This window comes from Hemicordylus capensis, chromosome 4, assembly GCF_027244095.1.
Source record: "Hemicordylus capensis ecotype Gifberg chromosome 4, rHemCap1.1.pri, whole genome shotgun sequence".
NCBI classification, from domain to species: domain Eukaryota; kingdom Metazoa; phylum Chordata; class Lepidosauria; order Squamata; family Cordylidae; genus Hemicordylus; species Hemicordylus capensis.
In genome coordinates this window covers 167,922,124-167,942,315 of record NC_069660.1, presented here as the reverse complement: position 1 = coordinate 167,942,315, position 20,192 = coordinate 167,922,124, and the positions used below count along the sequence as shown (strand labels likewise).

General features: G+C 46.3%; 1 protein-coding gene across 17 annotated transcripts in view; it reads left to right on the top strand.

Annotated features, from left to right (window-relative positions):
* The window catches only part of DZANK1 (double zinc ribbon and ankyrin repeat domains 1), a 213,344-nt gene that overhangs the window by 51,288 nt on the left and 141,864 nt on the right, over positions 1 to 20,192 (top strand). For 16 of the 17 annotated variants that reach the window (XR_008320750.1, XR_008320751.1, XM_053313578.1 and 13 more), the window contains 2 exons: positions 4,646 to 4,755; positions 18,135 to 18,227. Coding sequence is in view for 15 of the 17 variants with exons in the window: in XM_053313578.1 (XP_053169553.1) it covers positions 4,646 to 4,755; positions 18,135 to 18,227 (203 nt within the window). In the remaining 2 variants the exon portion in view is untranslated. The remainder of the gene's footprint in view (positions 1 to 4,645; positions 4,756 to 18,134; positions 18,228 to 20,192) is intronic. The other variant, XM_053313580.1, reaches the window with a different exon arrangement.

Genomic DNA, 20,192 nt, shown 5'->3' with positions numbered 1-20,192 from the left:
CTATTCCTCTTCCCTTTATTAAAAAAAGAGACCCCTTCAGGCACTTCCCATCTGAAACGTATTCCATTGGCGTTTAAGGCATCTGTTAAAAATTTATAATCCTTACGTTCCCTTAAGATCCTGGATGGTATTTCTTTCAAAACTTTAACCTGTTGGCCTTCAATAGTAAGGGCTTTAGAAAAATGTGCTTGCAGTATCTGCTCTGTGATTGAACTGGAGTTAAATTGACCCATAGAATATCTTGGTACCTTGTTCATTGTGGCATATACAGAATTTACATGAAAAGCTGAATCAATCTGGTTATCCATCTCTTCGCTTGAGGTTCCCAAAAAAGTGCAAGTTCCTCCCTAAGCACTTTTTTGATATCTTGCCCAGTTTTTTCTGGGATTCCTCTAAACCTCAGAAAGCGCTCTTTTTGTCTCAGCTCTAGCAACGCCATCTGGTCTAGTAATCATCTCTTATTGATCCCAAGTCTTGCTCCAATGTTTCTACCCTTCTTTTAAATTCTTTATTGTCATCAGCTAATTTTTCACTGTCTCATCAATATTTGATGTTCTCTTATTCAATGTTTGTATGTCCTGACTTACTTGTTGTAAGGTGCTAGAGTTAGCTTCTAGTAACTGTTTCATAGCAACCAATGTCTCATTCAGTTCTGAGGTCATTTTCCCTTCCCCCAAGCCTGGGTTTGGGACAGAAAGCCTTCTGGCTTGTGTTTGATTCTGTTGTTTAGCTTTTTGTATTATTTTCAACTCTTCTTCACATAAAGAAGTATGTAAATAAACAAACCCAAAAACACAACTCTTAGAGCAAAGTTCAGTCTCCTTGTTATCCAAAGATGTACAGGCCTCCAATTAGAGCTGCCACTTTCTCAGCTGATGCCACACTGGACAGCGTATGATTTTCAGCTCGGGAATCTTGGCAAGACGGAACATCTGGCTCAAGTACTAGAAGGTAGACAACACCTCCAGGTCCAACTTGGCGGCGGTCCCCTATGTGGGTAGGGGGGAGCTCTTCAGCAATGAGGCCCTTAAAGAGATCCTGGTGGAAACAAGGGGCAAGTGGAAGGCCCTTCCTTCATCTCAAAGGAGAGAAGAGCAACCACCCCAGCGAAGACCCTCATCATCCTTCAGGAGCTTCAGACCTCAGTTTTGCCAGAAGGAGCCCCCCAGGTCATTCAGACCACAATGGAGCAGACCTAGGATGCAGGCCAGACAGTCCTATCCTCAGCATAGCTGCTAATCCTATGCACCCCCAGCGAGGGGTCCTAAACAACAATCCTGACACTCAAAGCGCCAGGGTGGGAGCCTGACTGTTGGACTTCTGGCCTGTTTGGAGAGAGACCGTCACCGCCAACTGGGTCCACTTTTTTGATCTTTTTTGATCAAACTGGTCAGCTGCTTTGTCCGGACCCCCAAGTCAAAGGACAAGAAAAAACACAGGGACCTCACACGCTCCATCAAACACCTGCTAAACATAGGTGCCATAGAACTGGTCCCCGAGGACCAGAAGGGCAAGGGCATCTACTCTATCATATTCACTGTCCCGAAGAAGGACGGCTTAGCAAGGGCGGTCCTGAACCTGCCACCAGTGAACCGCTACATGGCAAAAAGAAAATTCAGGATGGAGACTCTTCGATCCATATCTGAGACCCTGCAGACGGGCGACTTCTTAGCCTCCATAGACCTCCAGTACACACATCTCCACATACCCATACACCCCAACAGCTGCTACCTGTTACACTTCTGCTACATGGGGAACCACTTCCAGTACTGAACCCTGCCCTTCGGCCTGTCCTCAATGCCCAGAATCTTCACCAAGACCCTGATCCCCCTCATGGCACACCTACGCACGGAGGGGATACACCTTTACTGCTACCTGGATGACCTGCTGATTCAAGCAGGCTCACAGGGGGCAGTGCAGGAGGCCCTCACAAGGACTTTGAGGACTCTTCAGGACCACGGCTTCTTGGTCAATGAGGCGAAGAGTCACTTCACCCTGACGTGTAGGCTATGCCATCTGGAGGTGATCGTGGACACTGTGGAGTACAGACTGTTCCTCCCACAGGACAAGATGGAAGACCTAGCCTTCCTGGCACAGGAAGCCACGTCCTGGGCAGCTGAAAGCACCCTAAGACTAGCACGGCTACTGGGGCTCATGGTGGCGGCCATGGACTCAGTACCCTAGGTGAGGTTTCACCTCCCTTTCAGTCCAGGATTGCCCTCAGAATGGACAGGGGTCTAGCAATCACGAAGAACCTCTGCGACTTGCTTCTCTGGTAGACCCAGAGGAAGAACCTCAACAAGGGGAAGCCTTTTCTTGAACCAGACAGGATTCTGGTGACCACAGATGGTGACCTCTCAGAATGGGGGCCCCACTGCAGGAACAAGTCAACCCAGGGCCGTTGGTCAGTGGAGGAAGCAGAGCACAGCATCAACTGGCTGGAACTGAAGGCCATTCTCATGGCTTTGAAGCACTTCCAGCCACTCGCGGAGGGCACCAACGTCCTGGTATGCACAGACAACACAACAGCAAAGGTGCATGTCAAACACCAAGGAGGGACGAGGTCCTGGTCCTTGCACCAGCAGGCAGTGGAGCTGCTCTCATGGGTGGAAATCCACCTCCAATCCATCCTGGCCCACTACTTACAGGGAGCAGCCAATGTCCAGGCAGACTGGCTGAGCCTCCAGGAGATCAATCCAGCAGAGTGGTGCCTCCACCCACAGGTGTTCCAGTGGATCACGAACCAACAGACCTATGGGACGACAATAGACCTATTTGCCTCACCACAGAATGCCAGGCTGAGCAGGCTCTTCTCATGGTTCCCGGTACCGGGAGTAGAGGCCTCCGATGCTCTAGTGACGCTATGACCCAAGGGGATACTTTATGCCTTCCCTTTGGTTCCACTGCAGTCTGTGTCTTCAAAAGCTGTGATCCGACCAGGCAGACCTAATCCTCATAGCACCCTTCTGGCCCAGGAGACTGTGGCTTTCAGAAATAGTAGCACTGGCTGTGGGAGGACCACTCTACCTGCCACGTCGCCCAGACCTTCTATCCCAGGGCCCAGTACTCCATCCAGACCCGGACTGGCTGCGGTTATCCGCCTGGAGGCTGAGAGGACCCTCCTGAGGAAGGAAAGGCTCTCATCAAGGGTGATCGAGAACATACTAGCTTCCAGAAAGCCCTTGACCAGTTGGATCTACCAGTCAACATGGCGGAGTTTCCTCCGCTGGGCAGCCAAGATCCCCAAATCACCACAGTAGTGCAAGATGCTGGACCTCCTGGAGTTCCTCCAGGAGTTCTTAAGAGGGGCCACCCAGCTGTTGCCACCAGTGTGCCATCGCTTCCCTTCTTGGGACTTGCACATCATCCTCAGGGGCATGCAATTCCCACCTTTTGAACCTTTATGATCCGTGCCTCTACAGATCCTGTAATGGAAGGTGGCATTCCTGGTGGCCATAACCTCAGCAAGGAGGGTCTCAGAGTTACAGGTGCTGTCCATAAAGTCAACCTTATGCATCTGCTCGAAGGGCTCGGTTAGACTCCTCCCAGATCCCTCCTTTGTACCGAAGGTGAATTCATCATTCCATAGGTCCACGGACATCTACCTGCCATCGTTCTGCCCAGACCCGAAACACAAAGCGGAGAGAGAGTGGCATAGCCTTAGACATAAGGCAGGCACTCAAGGTGTATATTGAGAGGATCAAGGAGTTCCGCAAGATGGACGTCATGTTCATCAACTTCCGTAACGCTAAACTGGGGACGAAGGCATCGGCAGCCATCATTTCCCATGGGGTATGCGCCTGCATAGCACTCACATACGAATCACAGCACCGCCCAGTGCCAGGACAGATCCACACTCCACAAGGTCGGCAGCAACAGCAGCACTCTCTACACCATTCTCTTTGGAAGAGATATGTAAGACGGCCACATGGAGCTGCCCCTTCACCTTCTCCAGACACTACAAGCTGGACAAACACGCAGCTGCCAGGGCGGCGTTCAGCAGAAGGGTTTTGCAGAGAGTCCTTCCCTGTTGAGGTTTCCATCCGGGGCTTGTTCCCAACCTGTGGTGTGAGCTGTGGCATTTCCCATGTTGGGTGACCTCCTACACCAGCTGAGAAAGGAACATTGGTACTCACCGTGAAGGTTTCTTTTAGCTAGTGTAGAAGAGATCACCCAGGGCCCACCCGGTAGAACCTTATTCGGCTGAATCACTCAAAAGGGGGAGGGGAGGGGTAGACTGGGCACCTGAATCAACCCTCGATCAAGCTATCTACTCCGACTGCCTAGGTTCCACAACCCCTATGGGATCCTGTACCCTGTATTCACTACTTCTTACATTTCACTACTTCACACGTTTTTTCTACACAAGTTTATATCCATTGTTTATTTAGTTAGTTTTCAGTCTTATTATCTTATAGTCACACGGTATGAAGCTTGAGCTGTTTAACAAACTGAATGGATCCACACGTGGACACAGGGTTAAGGATCTACATTCCATTACCACTTCGTGCCTCTCAGAGCATTGTGGGGGACTTACTGTAGATGTGATAGAAGCATATGATCTTTTACACAATATTAGCCAAAGTTCATTCTTCTGAAATGTGTTATAGGGAAGTATTAAGATGAAACATGCATGTAATTTTAGGTTTGTCAGAAGAAAAAAGATCTGAGCCCTCGCTTCTCATTGGACCATGTAATAACTTGACCATCTCAAGTGATAAAGAAGCATCTACCACTGCCAATTTGATGTCACAGGTAGCAATTACAACTATTTGGTTCAAATACTAGAGGAATAAATTAATCACTTTTACCATCCTGCAAAAGGAAGTGTGCTAGAAAGAAGTTGCAGATCTGATATTTTCTGTAGCGCTACATGGACGTTTGTGTCAAATCCAGTGCAAGTTGTATGCATCCATCTTCATCCTTAAAGCCTTTCATACAAAAATTGTTGGGCTAAAAAGAAAGTATGCAGTCTTTCCTCTCTATGCTTAGATGTGTTCAGGAAGGTCTTAGGTCGATCTGTGGCTAAAGACTTAACACTTTCAGTGTTTCACATCAATGCGTCCTGACATTAAACAGTCAGGGAAGTCACCCTTCTGGCTCATCTGGAAGATGGTAGAATTCAGGGAGGTTCTTGCAGTGTAGTCTCTTCAGCTGCCTTAGACAGCAATCAGTACAACTTGTAAGAGTTTAACTCAACCTGGACATTTTTTAAAAACTGAAAATTGCAGGATATGTTCATAGTTCTCCAGCTTGGAAGAATGCCACTATCTTGGAAAATTGCAGATTTCTTCCAGCTTAACTAAAAGGACACATCTTGGAAACTAACAAGATAGTGTTTCAAGCAAATGTTTTCAAGCAAACTGAATAAGCTGATTTTCTGGATGATGAGTTAGAGAGTGTATCTGTATACAAATATACTACAATAAAATTGTCTCAGCTTTATTGAAATTGAAATGTATGGCTGTAGTCAAATCTACTACAACAAAATGGACTCTCAGCTTTAAACATATAGAGATGTATATAAATATGATAAATATTTACCCGAATCCATGGTGAGGTTTTTTCCTAGAAATTGGTTGGGTCGTCTTAAACTTAGAGTCCTCTGCCTAACACTCTGCCAGCTCTCTCCCTTACAAAGAACCTGAGCAATAACATGGCCAAACTGTGCTGAGCCCTGGAGCTTTACAAAAAACGAGGAGCAGCAGGCGGGGGCTGTGAAATTCCTTTCCCCTTCTTCTGCTCTCAAGTAAGGTGAGCTCTCAGTATGGCTACTCCTACCTAGCTAGATGTTGTACCTGATCCTGGCAACTGGCTTTAAAGCCAGCTAGTTCAAATGCATAGCTAGTTCAGCAGGACACATGCTACTTAGGAGTCACCTTTGGACAGGAAGGATGATCCCCATGACCAATAGCAAGCAGAGGTCATTCAAAAGCTCCCTGCCCTCACAGGCATTCACTCCCTTAGAGCACTTCTTGGAACCCTGAACTTCTCCAGAGAATTCATTGAGTTCTGTGCAGAGAAAGCCAACCCCCTGTACAGCTATTGAGGCGGGCTCTCTATCTCTCACCTGCCTGCCTCTTTATTCTCGACCTCAGTGTGTGTGTGTGTGTGTGCGCGCGTGCGTGGGGCGCTCAGGGCCGTGTCTGACCCGTCATTTTCCTTGCAAGTAGAGGAGCAGCAGGAGCTATTCCAAAGGAGCCCGCCTACCCAGACTCCCTTCCAGGCATCAAGCCTGGCCCTGGGAAAGGGTGAGGAACTTGACAAGCCAGCAGGATTCGGGCCCCAAACAAAACCAAAAGCCAAACAAAACAAACAAAAACCCAAGCAAGTGGCAGCTGGTAGGATGTGCCCAGGGCAGGCTGCACCAAAAGACAGATGAGGATGGTGACAATGGAGGGAGAGAAAAGGGTCCTACCCTGGTGTCTTTTTGCCTGGTGTGTGTTGTGTGTGTGTGTGTGTGTGTGTGTGTGTGTGTGTGTGTGTTGGGGGGGCAGGGAAAGCAGGCGGACTGTGAATGAAATCACAGTGCCAGGCAGGGGAGGGAGGCTTTGCTTGAAGGTGAGGAGCGCACTGGAGGCCAGAGAGTTTGCTGCTCTGTTGGTACATGCAGAGTAACACTGTGAGTACCAAACCATTTCTGCTGGTACTCATTTGAGAATCAGAACTGGAAAATTGTGAACCCCTGGGTATAACATGTCTTTAATCTGTATTTTTAAGGGGTCATCTTAAATTCAGAGTTGTCTTGGACTTGGGTAAATACAATGCTCATCAACATCCCTACAAAAGGTGCAGAGGCATTGAGTGCAAAGCGCCTCTGTAGCATTTAGTAACCCAGAATCTCACTGTGCACTGGGGGAGGGCTGATTTTCATCACTGTCTCCTTCCCCTGGAAGCATTATTTAACACCACTAAATATGTCCCTGAAGACTGTGCAACCCTCAGATCATATTTATGGTTATTTGTGAAGGAATGAGGCCTGAACTACCTCCTTTTTGTATATAAGATTTCTGCATTGCATTTGCTTTGCTTACTCCCTATGTTAAAAAGCTGTGCTGGGGTCAAAAGTTCACAGATCCTGTTCTACAGTGGTTTTGGAGGGAGGAAAGAGAATATAAGGATGCTGCCTTCAGCAGAGTTTGTGTGTACATGTTGGAGACCTGAAGAGTTCAAGTGAAGGAGTTCAGAGAGTGCAAGTTGCTGTCAGAATCAGAGCTGGAGTCGGGAAGAACTGAGAAGAGCTGCTGGGAAGAGAGCTGAGAAGTCACTGGGAGAGCTGGCTCTCTGGAGGACTGGATTGCTCCCAAAGCAGCTGAAGGAACAGTCTGAGATTAAACCCCAAGAAGTGGGAAGGAAGAGCAGGACCTGAGGCTGAGCAAGGGTTGCTGCAGAAGCTGATTAGGGGTGATTGCAAGAGGACTCTAGGTAAGGATTCAGTTAGGGCCCAGTATTAGAGCAGGATAGACTAGAGCAGGATAGAAATATGTTTTTCTCATATTTTGTTTCTTGTGCACAAAAACCCTACTTAAAAAACAAACAAACCTGTTTTGAATTTAGCTATTTTAAACAAATGTTTTCTTGTAGCTTCCTTCTGTTTCCCCACCATACCTAACTTTGAATGAGACAGAGATTTGGAAGGTTGTTTTAATAGACACAGCCTGAAAAAATACAAATGAAATGAAATAACTTAACTGATGTTCATAGTTCTCCAGCTTGGAAGAATGCCACTAGATGTTTTTCTAATCCTGTTGTTATTTCTGTCATTACTAAGGAGCCAAATATGCAGCCTCCATTGCGTCTCCCTTGATCGCGAAATGACATCAGCTCCAAGGCTACTGAGTCAGCGTTTGTTTTGTCTGCCTCTCGAGGCCAAAAGATGCAGCCCTTGCCTCCACCTAGACAGAAGCTTCCTAGCCAGAAATCTTTTAGAGAAGAAATGGCTATTAATCCCAATGGCTCTAATAATGATCTTATTGATTTCTTGTCTAAATCAATAACAGGACTTCAAAAGGACTCAAAATTATTGATAGACATTATGGGTGATCTCACAGTTCTGGGAAAATGCAACGCTGCATCCTCTCCCTGCAAAATCCAGAGAGACACCCAGGCCATCCTGGATTGTCCAGTTTCTCAGTCATGGAGTATTTCCTCTCCTGTCTGTAACCCTTTGGGGGATGCTGGCTCTAATCTAGATCTACTTAAGCATCTTACCCTGGCCTGGCCAAAGAGAATGGCCAAATTCAGAATAGTCAACAGGAGATAAATATAACAACGCCATCTCCTCTCCTTTGGACCCTAACCTTCATTCTTCCCCGCTGATACCACAACAGCGGGATGATTTTGATTGACTTATTCACACCAGCTCTCATTCCTGGTTTGGAACATGAATGGATGGTCCTCTAAGACTCATGACCATGATTTTTTAATTTTCATTTCAGGCTTTGATATTCTGGTAATACAGGAAACATGGCAAACTGGTGGTATTCATTTCCGGGGCTATTCTCCATGATGAATGCTTTGTCTGGGTCAGGAAGGGGGAAGACCAATGTGGCGAGCCACAGTTCTGATATCTACTGCCCTCTTTGCCAAAACTTGAGTACTGGGAAAGTTGGATCCCTTCACAATTGCTGTGTTAATTACTAATGTTGATTTTAACTTTATTTTAGTTAATGTTTATATTCCTCCTGCTGGTTCACGAATCTATGAGAAGGGGATGTGGCCAAGACTGGAGAGTTTTGTTCTAGAAATGTGCGTCAAACATCTGCATGCACACTTGATTGTGGTTGGCAATTTCAATGCTCAGGCTAGCCCAGATGATTTCACTTTATTTAGAAAATTTCACCAGTTCCTTCCATCTTTACCTATCCCCTCCCTGTTCCTTGTAAGACAGTCCAAAGATGTAATATGTAATGCTCATGGTTTAGACCTTTTGTTATGTCATAAGGCAGAATTATTTTTACTTAATGGTGTGGTTTCGTCTGACTTTCCTGAGGAATTTACTCATTGGTCGGGCCCGAAACCCTCACTGCTTGACTGTGTAGCTATTATTTATAGCTTGGCCCCACGGGAGAGCAATTTTTGAGTTTCCCCCCACTCTGAGAGTGATCACTTCCCGATGCTTTTGACTCTCGAGTTGAAGGGCGGGGAACACCCAGTGGGTACTCAGAAGCCATGCCCAGACCAGGGTTGGGTTCCCCAGAAAGTAAGATGGTTTGAGGCTCAAGTTAGGCAACTTACTGACACACTTAATTCACCTAATCTTTCCCATCTCTGCGACGTAATCATTGTAGGGTCTGCCACTTCTCTGTGCTAGACTGCTACGAGAGCATTTTGTCTCTCTTGCTCGCTGTTCTTGTTAATTTATCTCCTCGTTTAAATTGTTTAAAGTTCTCCTCCTGCCCATGGTTTGACAGGGAGTGTGTAGTTGCAAAAATAAATTTACTTAGTGCTCTTAAGTGTTATGCCGAGGGCACATCTAACATTACTACGCAGTTGCTCCACGCTAAGAAATTACAATATAAGCAACTATCAAAATTTAAGAGATTCCAGTTAGTTAAGCGCTGAATTAATAGAGGCCACTAAATCCAAAAGCTCCGCTATATTCTGGAGGCTAGCTTCACCTGTATTAAACAGAGCTCCTACACCTCCCCCATTTATTATATCTGAAGAGGTCTGGGAACGACATTTTTCTACCTTGTATAAGAAATTAGATGCAGCAGTGTGTAACATTGATTTAAATATTGATGAATTGCCTCCTTGGAAGCCTGTCTACTGCATGGAAGTCAAAAACCTCATTAAACAATCTAAAAAAGGTAAAGTCCCGGGAATTGATTGTATTTCCATCGAAGTTCTGCTAGCAAATTTGGATTGGTGAGTTCCGATGCTAGCTTTTCTTTTCAGTACATACACTTAACAGCTAAAATACCGAAGGATTGGGGTGTAGCTATCTTAATCCTCATTTATAAAAATGGGAAACGTGATGGTTCTGCTCACTATCGAACCATAAACCTCTTTAACACAATCGGCAAACTATACGTAAACATCAGCAAACTATATGCCAAACATCTAATAGGCAAATTGACCGATTGGATGGAATCTAACAATGTTTTAGCTTCTGAACAGGCAGACTTTAGAACGGGCCGTTCCACCACAGAGCATGCTTTTACCCTCCAATTTTTAGCAGCCAAATACAGAAAAAACCCTGGCTCTTCTCTCTACATAGCCTTTATTGATTTAAAGTCAGCTTTTGATTACATCTCTAGGGAAATACTTTGGATGAAACTGAAAGAACTATCAATTGACACGCACTTTCTGCTATTAATTATTAATTTACATACGAATTCTTGCTTAAAGGTTCGATATACCCTGAGAGGTCATTTATCTTCAGAAATCTCCACCTTTAGAGGAGTAAGACAGGGCTGCATACTAGCACCTATTTTGTTTAACATCTATATTAATTCTGTAGTGTCCTGACTTTCGACTCCTGTCATTCACACTCCAAAACTGGCCAGTAGACATGTCCCCATTCCTCTGTACGCAGATGATATGGCCATGATGATATGGATAAAAGCAGCAGAACAAACACACACACACACACCGGGCGGCGGGGTGGGGGAGTTTTAAAGCAGGGAAGAGAAGGGGGGACAGAAAAACAGGATGAAGGGAAGATTGGGAACAAAAAAAAAAGATCCATCTTCCTCCAAGCAAGAAGTCAGCAGAGACTGTATAAGTCTGGTCTTGGTTTTAAATTAAGCCAAGAAGCTGTGGTGGGTTAGTCTGGGGGGATGTGTCTGGGAGAGCGAAAAAGTGGGTCTGGAGTGGGGGCAGCAATATCACGGGTAGCGGGCAGAGGGAGATATGGCGGTGGGAGTTGGGCAGGCCATTACAGGGGAAAACGGTCCAGGCAACCGAGGCCTGTTCCTTTTTCCGGCCCTTCTCCCAACCCTCTGACCCTAGGGAGCTCTGTGAACACTCCGAGGATTAGAGTGCTGCTGCTGAATGCCAGGTCAGTTAACGCAAAAACATCTCTCATCCACGATTTGATTGTGGATGAGCGTGCTGACCTGGTATGCGTGACGGAGACCTGGTTGGATGCGCTGGGCGGGGTTGGTCTCTCTCAGCTTTGTCCTCCAGGTTTCCAGATCGTGCAGCAGCCCCGCCTCGAGGGTCGGGGAGGAGGCGTTGCGGTCATCTTTTGAGAGACCCTCCCTGTTTCCAGGTGCCCGGTCAGGCAATCTCAGAATTTTGAGTGTTTGTCCTTGAGGGTGGGCCTCCAAGATAGGCTGGGGATTCTGCTGGTGTACCGACCACCCCGCTGCACTTCAGTCTCCCTACCTGAGCTGGCGGGGGTGGTCTCGGAGGTGGCCTTGGCTTATTGTCTTGGGGGATTTCAATGTCCACACTGAGGCCCCCTAGTGGGTGCGGCTCAGGATTTCATGGCCTCCATGGCAACCATGGGCCTGTCTCAATTGGTATCGGGCCCTACCCACGTGGCGGGACACACTCTGGATCTGGTTTTTGCCGACCGGGAAATAAATGATCTGGAGGTGGGGGAATTTGAGACCACTCCCTTGTCATAGACAGATCATCACCTGGTGGGGTTTAGTTTGACTGCTCCATCTGCCCTCTGCAGGGGTGGTGGGCCGATTAAGATGGTCCGCCCCCGGAGGCTTATGGAGCCGCTTGGATTTCAGACGGCCCTCGGGGAGTTTCCAGTGTCCAAAGCTGGTGACCCTGTCGACGCCTTGGTTGATCTCTGGAATGGAGAGATGGCCCGGGCTGTTGACACGGTTGCCCCCAAGTGCCCTCTCCAGCTTGGTGGAGCCCGTTCTGCTCCTTGGTTTTCCTCAGAGCTTAGGGCGATGAAGCAACTCGCACGACGGCTGGAGCGACACTGGAGAAAGAGTTGTCACGAATCCGACTGAACACGGGCTAGAGCCCATTTTAGGGACTACTCCGTGGTGGTGGGGGCGGCGAAAAAATGCCTTTTCTCCACCTCCATTGCGTCTGCTCAGTGCAGACAAACAGAGCTGTTTCGTGTGGTGAAAACCTTGCTCCACACATCCCCCCAGACAATGGGGGAGGAGCCATCTACAGCTCTTTGTGATCGGTTTGCCTGTCGCTTTGCAGATAAAGTCGCTTGCATCCGTGCTGACCTGGACTCCAGAGTTTTGGCAGTTCCAGCAGACGTGCCTTTGGTACCATCTGGTCCCGTTGTGTTGGATTCTTTTCGGTTGGTGCGGCCTGAGGATGTGGACAAGATCCTGGGCAGTGTGCGGGCGACTTCGTGCGCTCTTGACCCTTGCCCTTCATGGCTAATAAAAGCTGCCAGGGAGGGGACAGGTAGATGGCTGGAGGTGATCGTTAATGCTTCATTAAGGGAGGGCAGGATGCCATCGTGCCTTAAGGAGGTGGTGGTAAGACCTCTATTAAAAAAGCCCTCCCTTGATCCCTCCAACCTGGACAACTATAAACCTGTGTCTAACCTCCCCTTTTTGGGCAAGGTGATAGAGCGTGTGGTGGCGTCCCAGCTGCAGAGGGTCTTGGATGATACGGATTATCTGGACCCTTTTCAATCTGGCTTCCGCCCCGGGTATGGGACTGAGACTGCCTTGGTCGCTCTAGTGGATGACCTACGCCGGGAACTAGACAGGGGGAGTGCGTCCCTGTTGGTTCTGCTGGACCTCTCGGCGGCGTTCGATACCATCGACCATGGTATCCTTCTGGGCCGCCTCTCGAGTATGGGAATCGGAGGCACTGTGTTGCAGTGGTTTCGGTCCTTTCTTGAGGGGAGGGTCCAGAAGGTGGTGCTGGGGGACTACTGCTCAGCCCCGTGGCCGTTTGCCTGTGGGGTCCCGCAGGGTTCGGTCTTGTCCCCTATGCTGTTTAACATCTACATGAAGCCACTGGGAGAGGTCATCCGGAGATTTGGACTGAGTTGTCAGCAATATGCGGATGACACTCAGCTCTATCTCTCCTTGTCATCTGATCCTAGGGAGGCGGTGGATGTCCTTAATCGGGGGCTGGAGGCCGTGATGGGTTGGATGTGGGCTAACAAACTGAAATTGAATCCAGATAAGACGGAGGTACTGTTGGTCAGTAGGAGAGCCAATCGGGATGAGGAGATTTTACCGGTTCTGGATGGGGTTGCACTCCCCTTGAAGGAGCAAGTATGCAGCTTGGGGGTACTACTGGACCCGGCTCTGCTTTTGGAAGCTCAGGTGGAGGCGGTGGCCAGGGGTGCCTTTGCACGGCTTCGGCTGGTGCGCCAGCTGCGTCCCTTTCTCGAGAAGGCAGATCTGGCCACGGTTACCCACGCCTTAGTCACGTCGTGGCTGGATTACTGTAACGCGCTCTACGTGGGGCTGCCCTTGAAGAATATCCGGAAACTGCAGCTAGTGCAAAACGCGGCAGCGAGGGTTTTATCCGGAGCTGCCCGTTGGGAACATATCACCCCCATTTTGAAAGAGCTGCACTGGCTGCCGGTTCGTTTCCAGGTCCAATTCAAGGTGCTGGTTTTGACCTTTGAAGCCCTAAATGGTTTGGGCCCGGGGTATTTGAGGGACCGCCTGCTCCCAAGGGTTGCTGCCCGCTTGACAAGGACATCTGAGGGGGCCCTGCTCCGGGTGCCGACAATGAGGGAGGCCCGGCTGTCGTGCACTCGGGACAGGGCCTTCTCTGTTGCTGCCCCCAGACTCTGGAATGCTCTCCCAGTGGCCATTCGTTCCTCGGACTCCATCATGGCTTTTAGAAAGCTTTTAAAGACTTGGCTTTTTACCCAGGCTTTTACATGATCGTTTTCTACAGCGGCTTCTCTGTGTTTTTATTTGTTGTATTGTTTTTATGCCTGTTTTTATATGTTTTTATACTTTTAACATGATGTTTTTATTGTCTTTTTATTGTATGTTTTTAACTTTTGTAAACCGCCTTGGGGTTATCTTTTTAACGAAAGGCGGTATATAAATGCAAAAATAAAATAAATAAAATAAATAAATAAACACAGCAGTCTGCCAGGCTGACTCTCTTCACACCACCACCAGCAGGCCAGAAAGAAGCCAAGAAAGACTGCAGCCAGAGTGATTTTGCTAGGCCAGAGGCCTGGCTTTAAGTAGGATTTGAAACTTCCTACCTTTGCCCTCCCCCCTGGCCAATAGGGTGCCAGTTCTCAAGGACTGGCACAGTGCAGAGCCTACCAGAGAGCAAGACTCATCTGGCCAATCAGGGAAGCAAGAGCTCAGCCAATAAAATCAAGCAACAAAGTCATAGAAAATGGAGGACAACATCTAAAATGGCCTCTAGAACCTTCAGACTGGCTCAAACTGAACCTGGCTCAATCGGTTTGAACTCGGACCGGCTCTGCCAAAGCAATGCCCTGTCTGGTCCAAGTTTGAACCAAACCAGTTCAAATTCGATGACTCTTGTCACCTAGTTAGTGTCTGTAAACGGTCAGGCAGATTTGCCTGATCGTTTTGATTTTATGATCAATTTAATGTTAAGAACTTTTAATGGTGGAATGTTGAAACAACTCATTTTTAGTTAAGGCTTGCAACATTCTGCAATTATAAACCCTGAACATTCTGTTGCTTATAAAGTCAAAGATAAACATCCAATCCCTCTGAAATTGTGCACACATCAACTAGGGGGCAAAAGACAGCACCCCTTCAAATCTGGTGCAAATCCATTCCAAAATGGCTGAGCCATTGCAGTTTAGGTTTTTAACTCCTAAAAAGAGGTTTTTAAGTGTCGGTGACTTTTTTCACCACAGATAATGTGTATTTTAAAATGTTTGATATCTTTTTAGCATTCCCCCCCAATTTAGGTCCATATGGGACTGGTGCTTTTTGCTGGTCTGAAAAATATTTATTTATTGTTAAATTTGTACACCGCCTTTCATTAAAACAATCCCAAGGCAGTTCATACAAAAATTAAAAACAAGACAATAAAGATGACACAATTAAAATATTAAGCTAAAATATAAAACAAATCTGACTAAAAAGATTTAAAATACAAGCATAAGAACTGTACAAAATACAAAGAAGCAGTAGTAGAGACAATCATATAAAAGCCTGGGTAAAAAGCCAAGATTTAACATGCTTTCTAAAAACTGTGATGGAGACCAAGGAGTGCATAGCCACTGGGAGAGCATTTCAGAGTCTGGGGGCAGCAACAGAGAAGGCCCTGTCCCGCGTGCACAATAGCGGAGCCTCCTTCATTGTCAGCACCCAGAGCAGAGCCCCCTCGGATGACCTCATCAAGCAGGCAGCAACCCTTGGGAGCAGGCGGTCCCTCAGGCCCAAACCATTCAATATATTGATTTTTCAGTAATTACTATTCAAAATCCCCATAAGAGGAAAATAACTAAAGGAAAGTTCTCTTAAGAGCATAACTGAGTGTGCCCACTGAGAATTCTGAAGCCAATGTTGTGAGCGGTAAGTCCTGGCAATTTCTAGCTAGTGACTTCTGAACATAGATCCTGATGACGGTCTATGAGCACTCTGACACTTGTATAGTTAAACAACCATTCTTTCCCCTTCCTTTCCTTTCATGGGCATTGCTGTCTGTCTCCAGCCTCTTCCAGACTTCCCAGCCTGCTGGGTCAAATGCTGGAGGTGGCACTCAGCCTCCACGCGGCCTCCACACTGCCCCCACCCTACTTCCCCACCCCTGCAATGTGAGCACCACCCAGATTGAAAACAACTTGGGACTTTTAATTGACACAGGGCTGTGGGAGGTAGGTAAGAGACGGTGGTGGAGGATGAGATTGCTCCTCCAGCAATCACTGGAGAATGAAACGCATGTAGTTGTCAGCTTAAAAACCAAGGGAATGTGAGGAAAACAGACTGCCCCAACATAGAACTCCAAAATCCAAGTGTACACAAATTCAACTGTCTTAATGTTTTATAAACTTCTGACAATGCTAAATCCTGAGCCAAAGATTAAAAGACAGGAAATTAGAACCATTTTAGTTACCTTTTATTCTGTGCATGTGTAGGGCTCCCGGTCCCCTGCATTAGATTTGTTTGTTTGTTTTTAGCATTTCTATCCCACTCTTCCTCCAAGGAGCCCATAACCAGTACATGTTTGTTTATCCTCACAACTGTTGGAAGTGAAGGACTTTGCGCTGTCTCTTGTCTCAATCACAGTGGAGGACAGACTAGTGAGTCAGAGGGCTAGAGGGTCATCCCTTCTCTACTGCTCTGACACTATCCCTTTGGAATGTAGATTGCTAATCTTCGGGAGTTCCTTCCTTCCAGCCACTTCCTGTTCCTCTTTTTCCATTCTCTTTCTGTTCCTTCTACCTTGCAACATGCAAGCTCCTCTCCCTGCACCATGTGTGCAGAGATTCAGAATCCATCTGCATCCAGCTAGCTAGATAGATTAGAGATCCTAACTCCTCACTTTCCTATCTAGAATGGAGTTCTCCAATAAATGCCATATATATTGATTTGAAACTATGAACTGGCTCCAAGTTACTTTACTCTCAGCATACATGCATGCTTAACCAAATTCCTCTGTGTTGTGCCTCTGTGCACTCTGCTATAATGAAAAAGGGATTCTCTTACCAGAGAAAATTCCCAACAACAACCCTGTGAGATAGGTTAGGCTGAGAGACACATGACTGGCCCAGAGTCACCCAGTGAATTTCATAGCTGAATGGAGATTTGAACTCTGGTCAGTCTGGTCTCGTTCAGCCTCGGGTTTGGAATGATCCCCACACAGAATACAGCCATAGGTAGCCCAGGCTCCATGCACAAGAGTTATCCTTGTATCAGAGATACTGTTAATCAGAGAACGGGGGGGGGGGAATCTTCCTGCTGGGTCCTAGTGCTCAATATTGCATGAGAATCCCACAAACCATTCTGCAATATAGCACCATGTATGCTCACTATTATCTGAACTAATTCCCCCAGCTCAAAACCCTTGAAAATACTCTCTCAATTGTTCTGGGCATAATCCACCTAAAGTTAAGGCTCAAGACTCATTGATTTTGAGTGAAAGTGAAGCATGTGGTTAACTTCCTCCAACTGAAATCAATTGGAATTACAAGCTGCAATCTTGTGCACACATTTACTTGGGAGCAAGTCTCATTCAATTCGGTGGGAGTTACTTCCAAGTAAAGATGCATAAAGCTAGACTGAAAAGTGCTTAAATTTAGCTGTTTGGAAAGTTAACCATGTAAGGAGAGGATATTTGAAATGTCAGCTCCAACATAAATTTACTGGATAGCCACCACCTCTCTGCAAACTCCTCCCCATCTGAAAATATGGAGATACTACTACTACTACTATGTTTATGTGAGTGTTTTATATATTATGTATATTAGATCAAAATGTTAAGGGGCCCCCACACATGCTGATTCACCCCTTCCTAGGGATGGCCCTGGATCTTTCATTTGGACATTGGGCTGGGGAGGGATGATCCAGGCAGACATTTAACAGGTGCAGCTTCCCTAATCCCTTCCTAGAGATGCCACTGATGAATTTCTGCCTGATGTATATGGGTTCATGGAGACTCATTTCTAAAGCCATCATCATATATCAGATTGTACAAAGTCTTTACAGGTGCAGAAGTAAAGATAGGCACCTTTACTTGCAATTTCCATTCTTTTTAGAGCACGAGTGAAAATGTTAAATCTTATCTCAAACTGAAGGTTTTTGGATTATCCTAATATGAATGTGTGGTTGAATGTTCACAACAAGATTAAAGGTCTTTAATAGCAAGTAACTTTACTGGAAGATTGAAACTGTAAGGACAGTGTGGGGAATTAAATAGGAATGAAAACTGCATATGAAACCATTTCAGTTAACTGTTTACCAGATACCGGATTGGTGTATATTAAATTTATAAAGGAGCTGCTTGTTAAAGGCACAGGAGCAAGGCTGTGGAGGGAAAGATGGCAACCAGAGCACTGGAAGCCAGAAGTAGCCTGTATCGTAATTTAATCTAAGACCCTGGAACCTGTTTTCAGTGCTGGGAAATATAAAGTGATTCCTCTGAGAAAAGAGTTCCACTGAGGAAAAAGAAATGATACTTTGCAGCAGCAAGGACAGCTAAAAATGTCAGGCACGGTCCTATATTGCTGTCACTCATATTTTACCATTTTTAGTAAAATGTGCTTATTCTATATTTTAAAGGACAAAGTGTTGTGTCTGGTGTGTGGAGCAGGAAATCCAGTTCACATTAAGCAATGTGTCATCTGTGAGAGTCAACTTCCAGAAGCACAGATGGTAAGAAAAGTTTCTGCACAAAATAATCTTAGAGCAGTGTATTTCACTTTGAAACTTAGAGTTAGCTAACAATGAGTTTCTCAGCCAGCACTATTCAGATGAGATATCAAAAACTATTTTACAGATTACTCATTATGCAATTTTACATGATGGAATTAGAGTTCATGGAATCAATGACAGGTTTGCTGCATACAAACTGACAAAGAAGAATTTTGGACTGCTTCTCTAGACTCATTGACTAAGGTACAATCCTGTGATCCCAGATCTGAGGCACAGTCCTCAAAACACTTGTTTGCTACACAGAACAACTGAAATTAAGCTTTAGCTTGTGCACAAGTTTTTGATGGGTTGTATCTCTGATTGCTAGGATGGGGCGTCAACTGCTGCTTCTACTACTACTACTACTATGTCTGATGTAAAGTTGCAGAGACAAAAAACAACAACTTCAGAGGAAAGGAGCCTCTTCTGCAACAGCAAATTAATCACTAATAGGAACAGAGGGTATTGTGTACGCGGAATCAGGGGTGTAGCTATAATTGAGCAGATGGGTTCAAAGAACCCATGTCCCCCAGCTCCTCTCCTCCCTATTTTCTTCATTATCTCCCTCACTGCGAGTGGCCACAGGGGGAAGGATGAACACGGGCCCCCTCTCCCCTAGCTGCGCCCCTGCTCTGAATCCACTAACGCCCATTTATCAGAGTGGGGGAAGAACTTAGGGAGAGCAGCAGCCCTAATGGAGATATCTTTAGGGTATGGTAAGATCAGACAGGCTCCTCCCCTAGCCCCCAAAAATTCTGTGTTCTGATAGAAGCAAGGCTGTGCGAGGCATGGACAAACACTTGATGCTGTTGCGAGCAGGCTACGATGCCCCTCCCAACTTTAGCCAACAGAGGCTACTCATGGTTTCTGAAGTTATGGGCAGTCAGGAGGGAAGGGGGAGAAGACACATCACACACAAAGTAGTTTTAAAGCTTTATTAAAGCTGGTTACATCTGAGCAATTAAGCATGCAAGCATGTCAGCAATTTTAATTGGATGTTTCCCTATAGTTTAGGGTAATGTTTCAGAATACAGAGTGATTTGTAATTAGTTCTAGTAATTGAAGTTCACTTTCACTTTACTAGAAGCAAGGAGTTCTTAACCAAGTTATTATTTGACTTAAGCTGTTGGCAAACCCTCTTCCCTAGGCGACCATCAGTCTTATCTCCCTGTTCTTGACATAAGAATGGAAACATTTATTTGCTAACTCCTAGTCAAGAGTCACAGTGTAAGCAGAGAAGGGAGGGGGAGTGGATGTCATCTACTGAATGAGCCAGGAAGAGCTGAGAGGTGGGAGGGAGAGGCTGGTCATTCATTCTGACGTATTAATAAATGAGTTGGAAAGGAGAGATATAAAATGGAGAAGGTAAGTTAGTGCTGGAGGGCAGATATGAAGGCATTTCTTGTAGATAAATAGTTACCGGTTGGTTGTAGTCCTCTGGAGGCCTTGGGGAAGCACAGGGAGGCTGTATGCTGTCCAGGCAGTGTAGATGAGATATGCAGGAGTGAATGTCTCCCTGATGTAGAGAGCTGAATGGTATTGCAGTATATGAGGCACAGGTTCCCTTACAGACTAGGGTTCAACATACTACCCCTTTCCAACTGGGGAATCTCTCCTTTTCTGTTTCTCAGCTTGGCTTGTTCTCCTTCCTGCTTCCTCCGTCCCTCCGCCTTTCACTCCTTTTGCTTTTAACTCATTTATTAATACGTCAGAATGAATAACCAGCCTCTCCCTCCCATCTCTCAGCTCTTCCTGGCTCATTCAATAGATGTCATCCACTCCCCCTCCCTTCTCTGCTTACACTGTGACTCTTGACTAGGAGTTAGCAAAGAAATGTTTTCATATGTCAAGAACAGGGAGATAAGACTGATGGTCGCCTAGGGAAGAGGGTTTGCCAACGGCTTAAGTCAAATAATAAACTTGGTT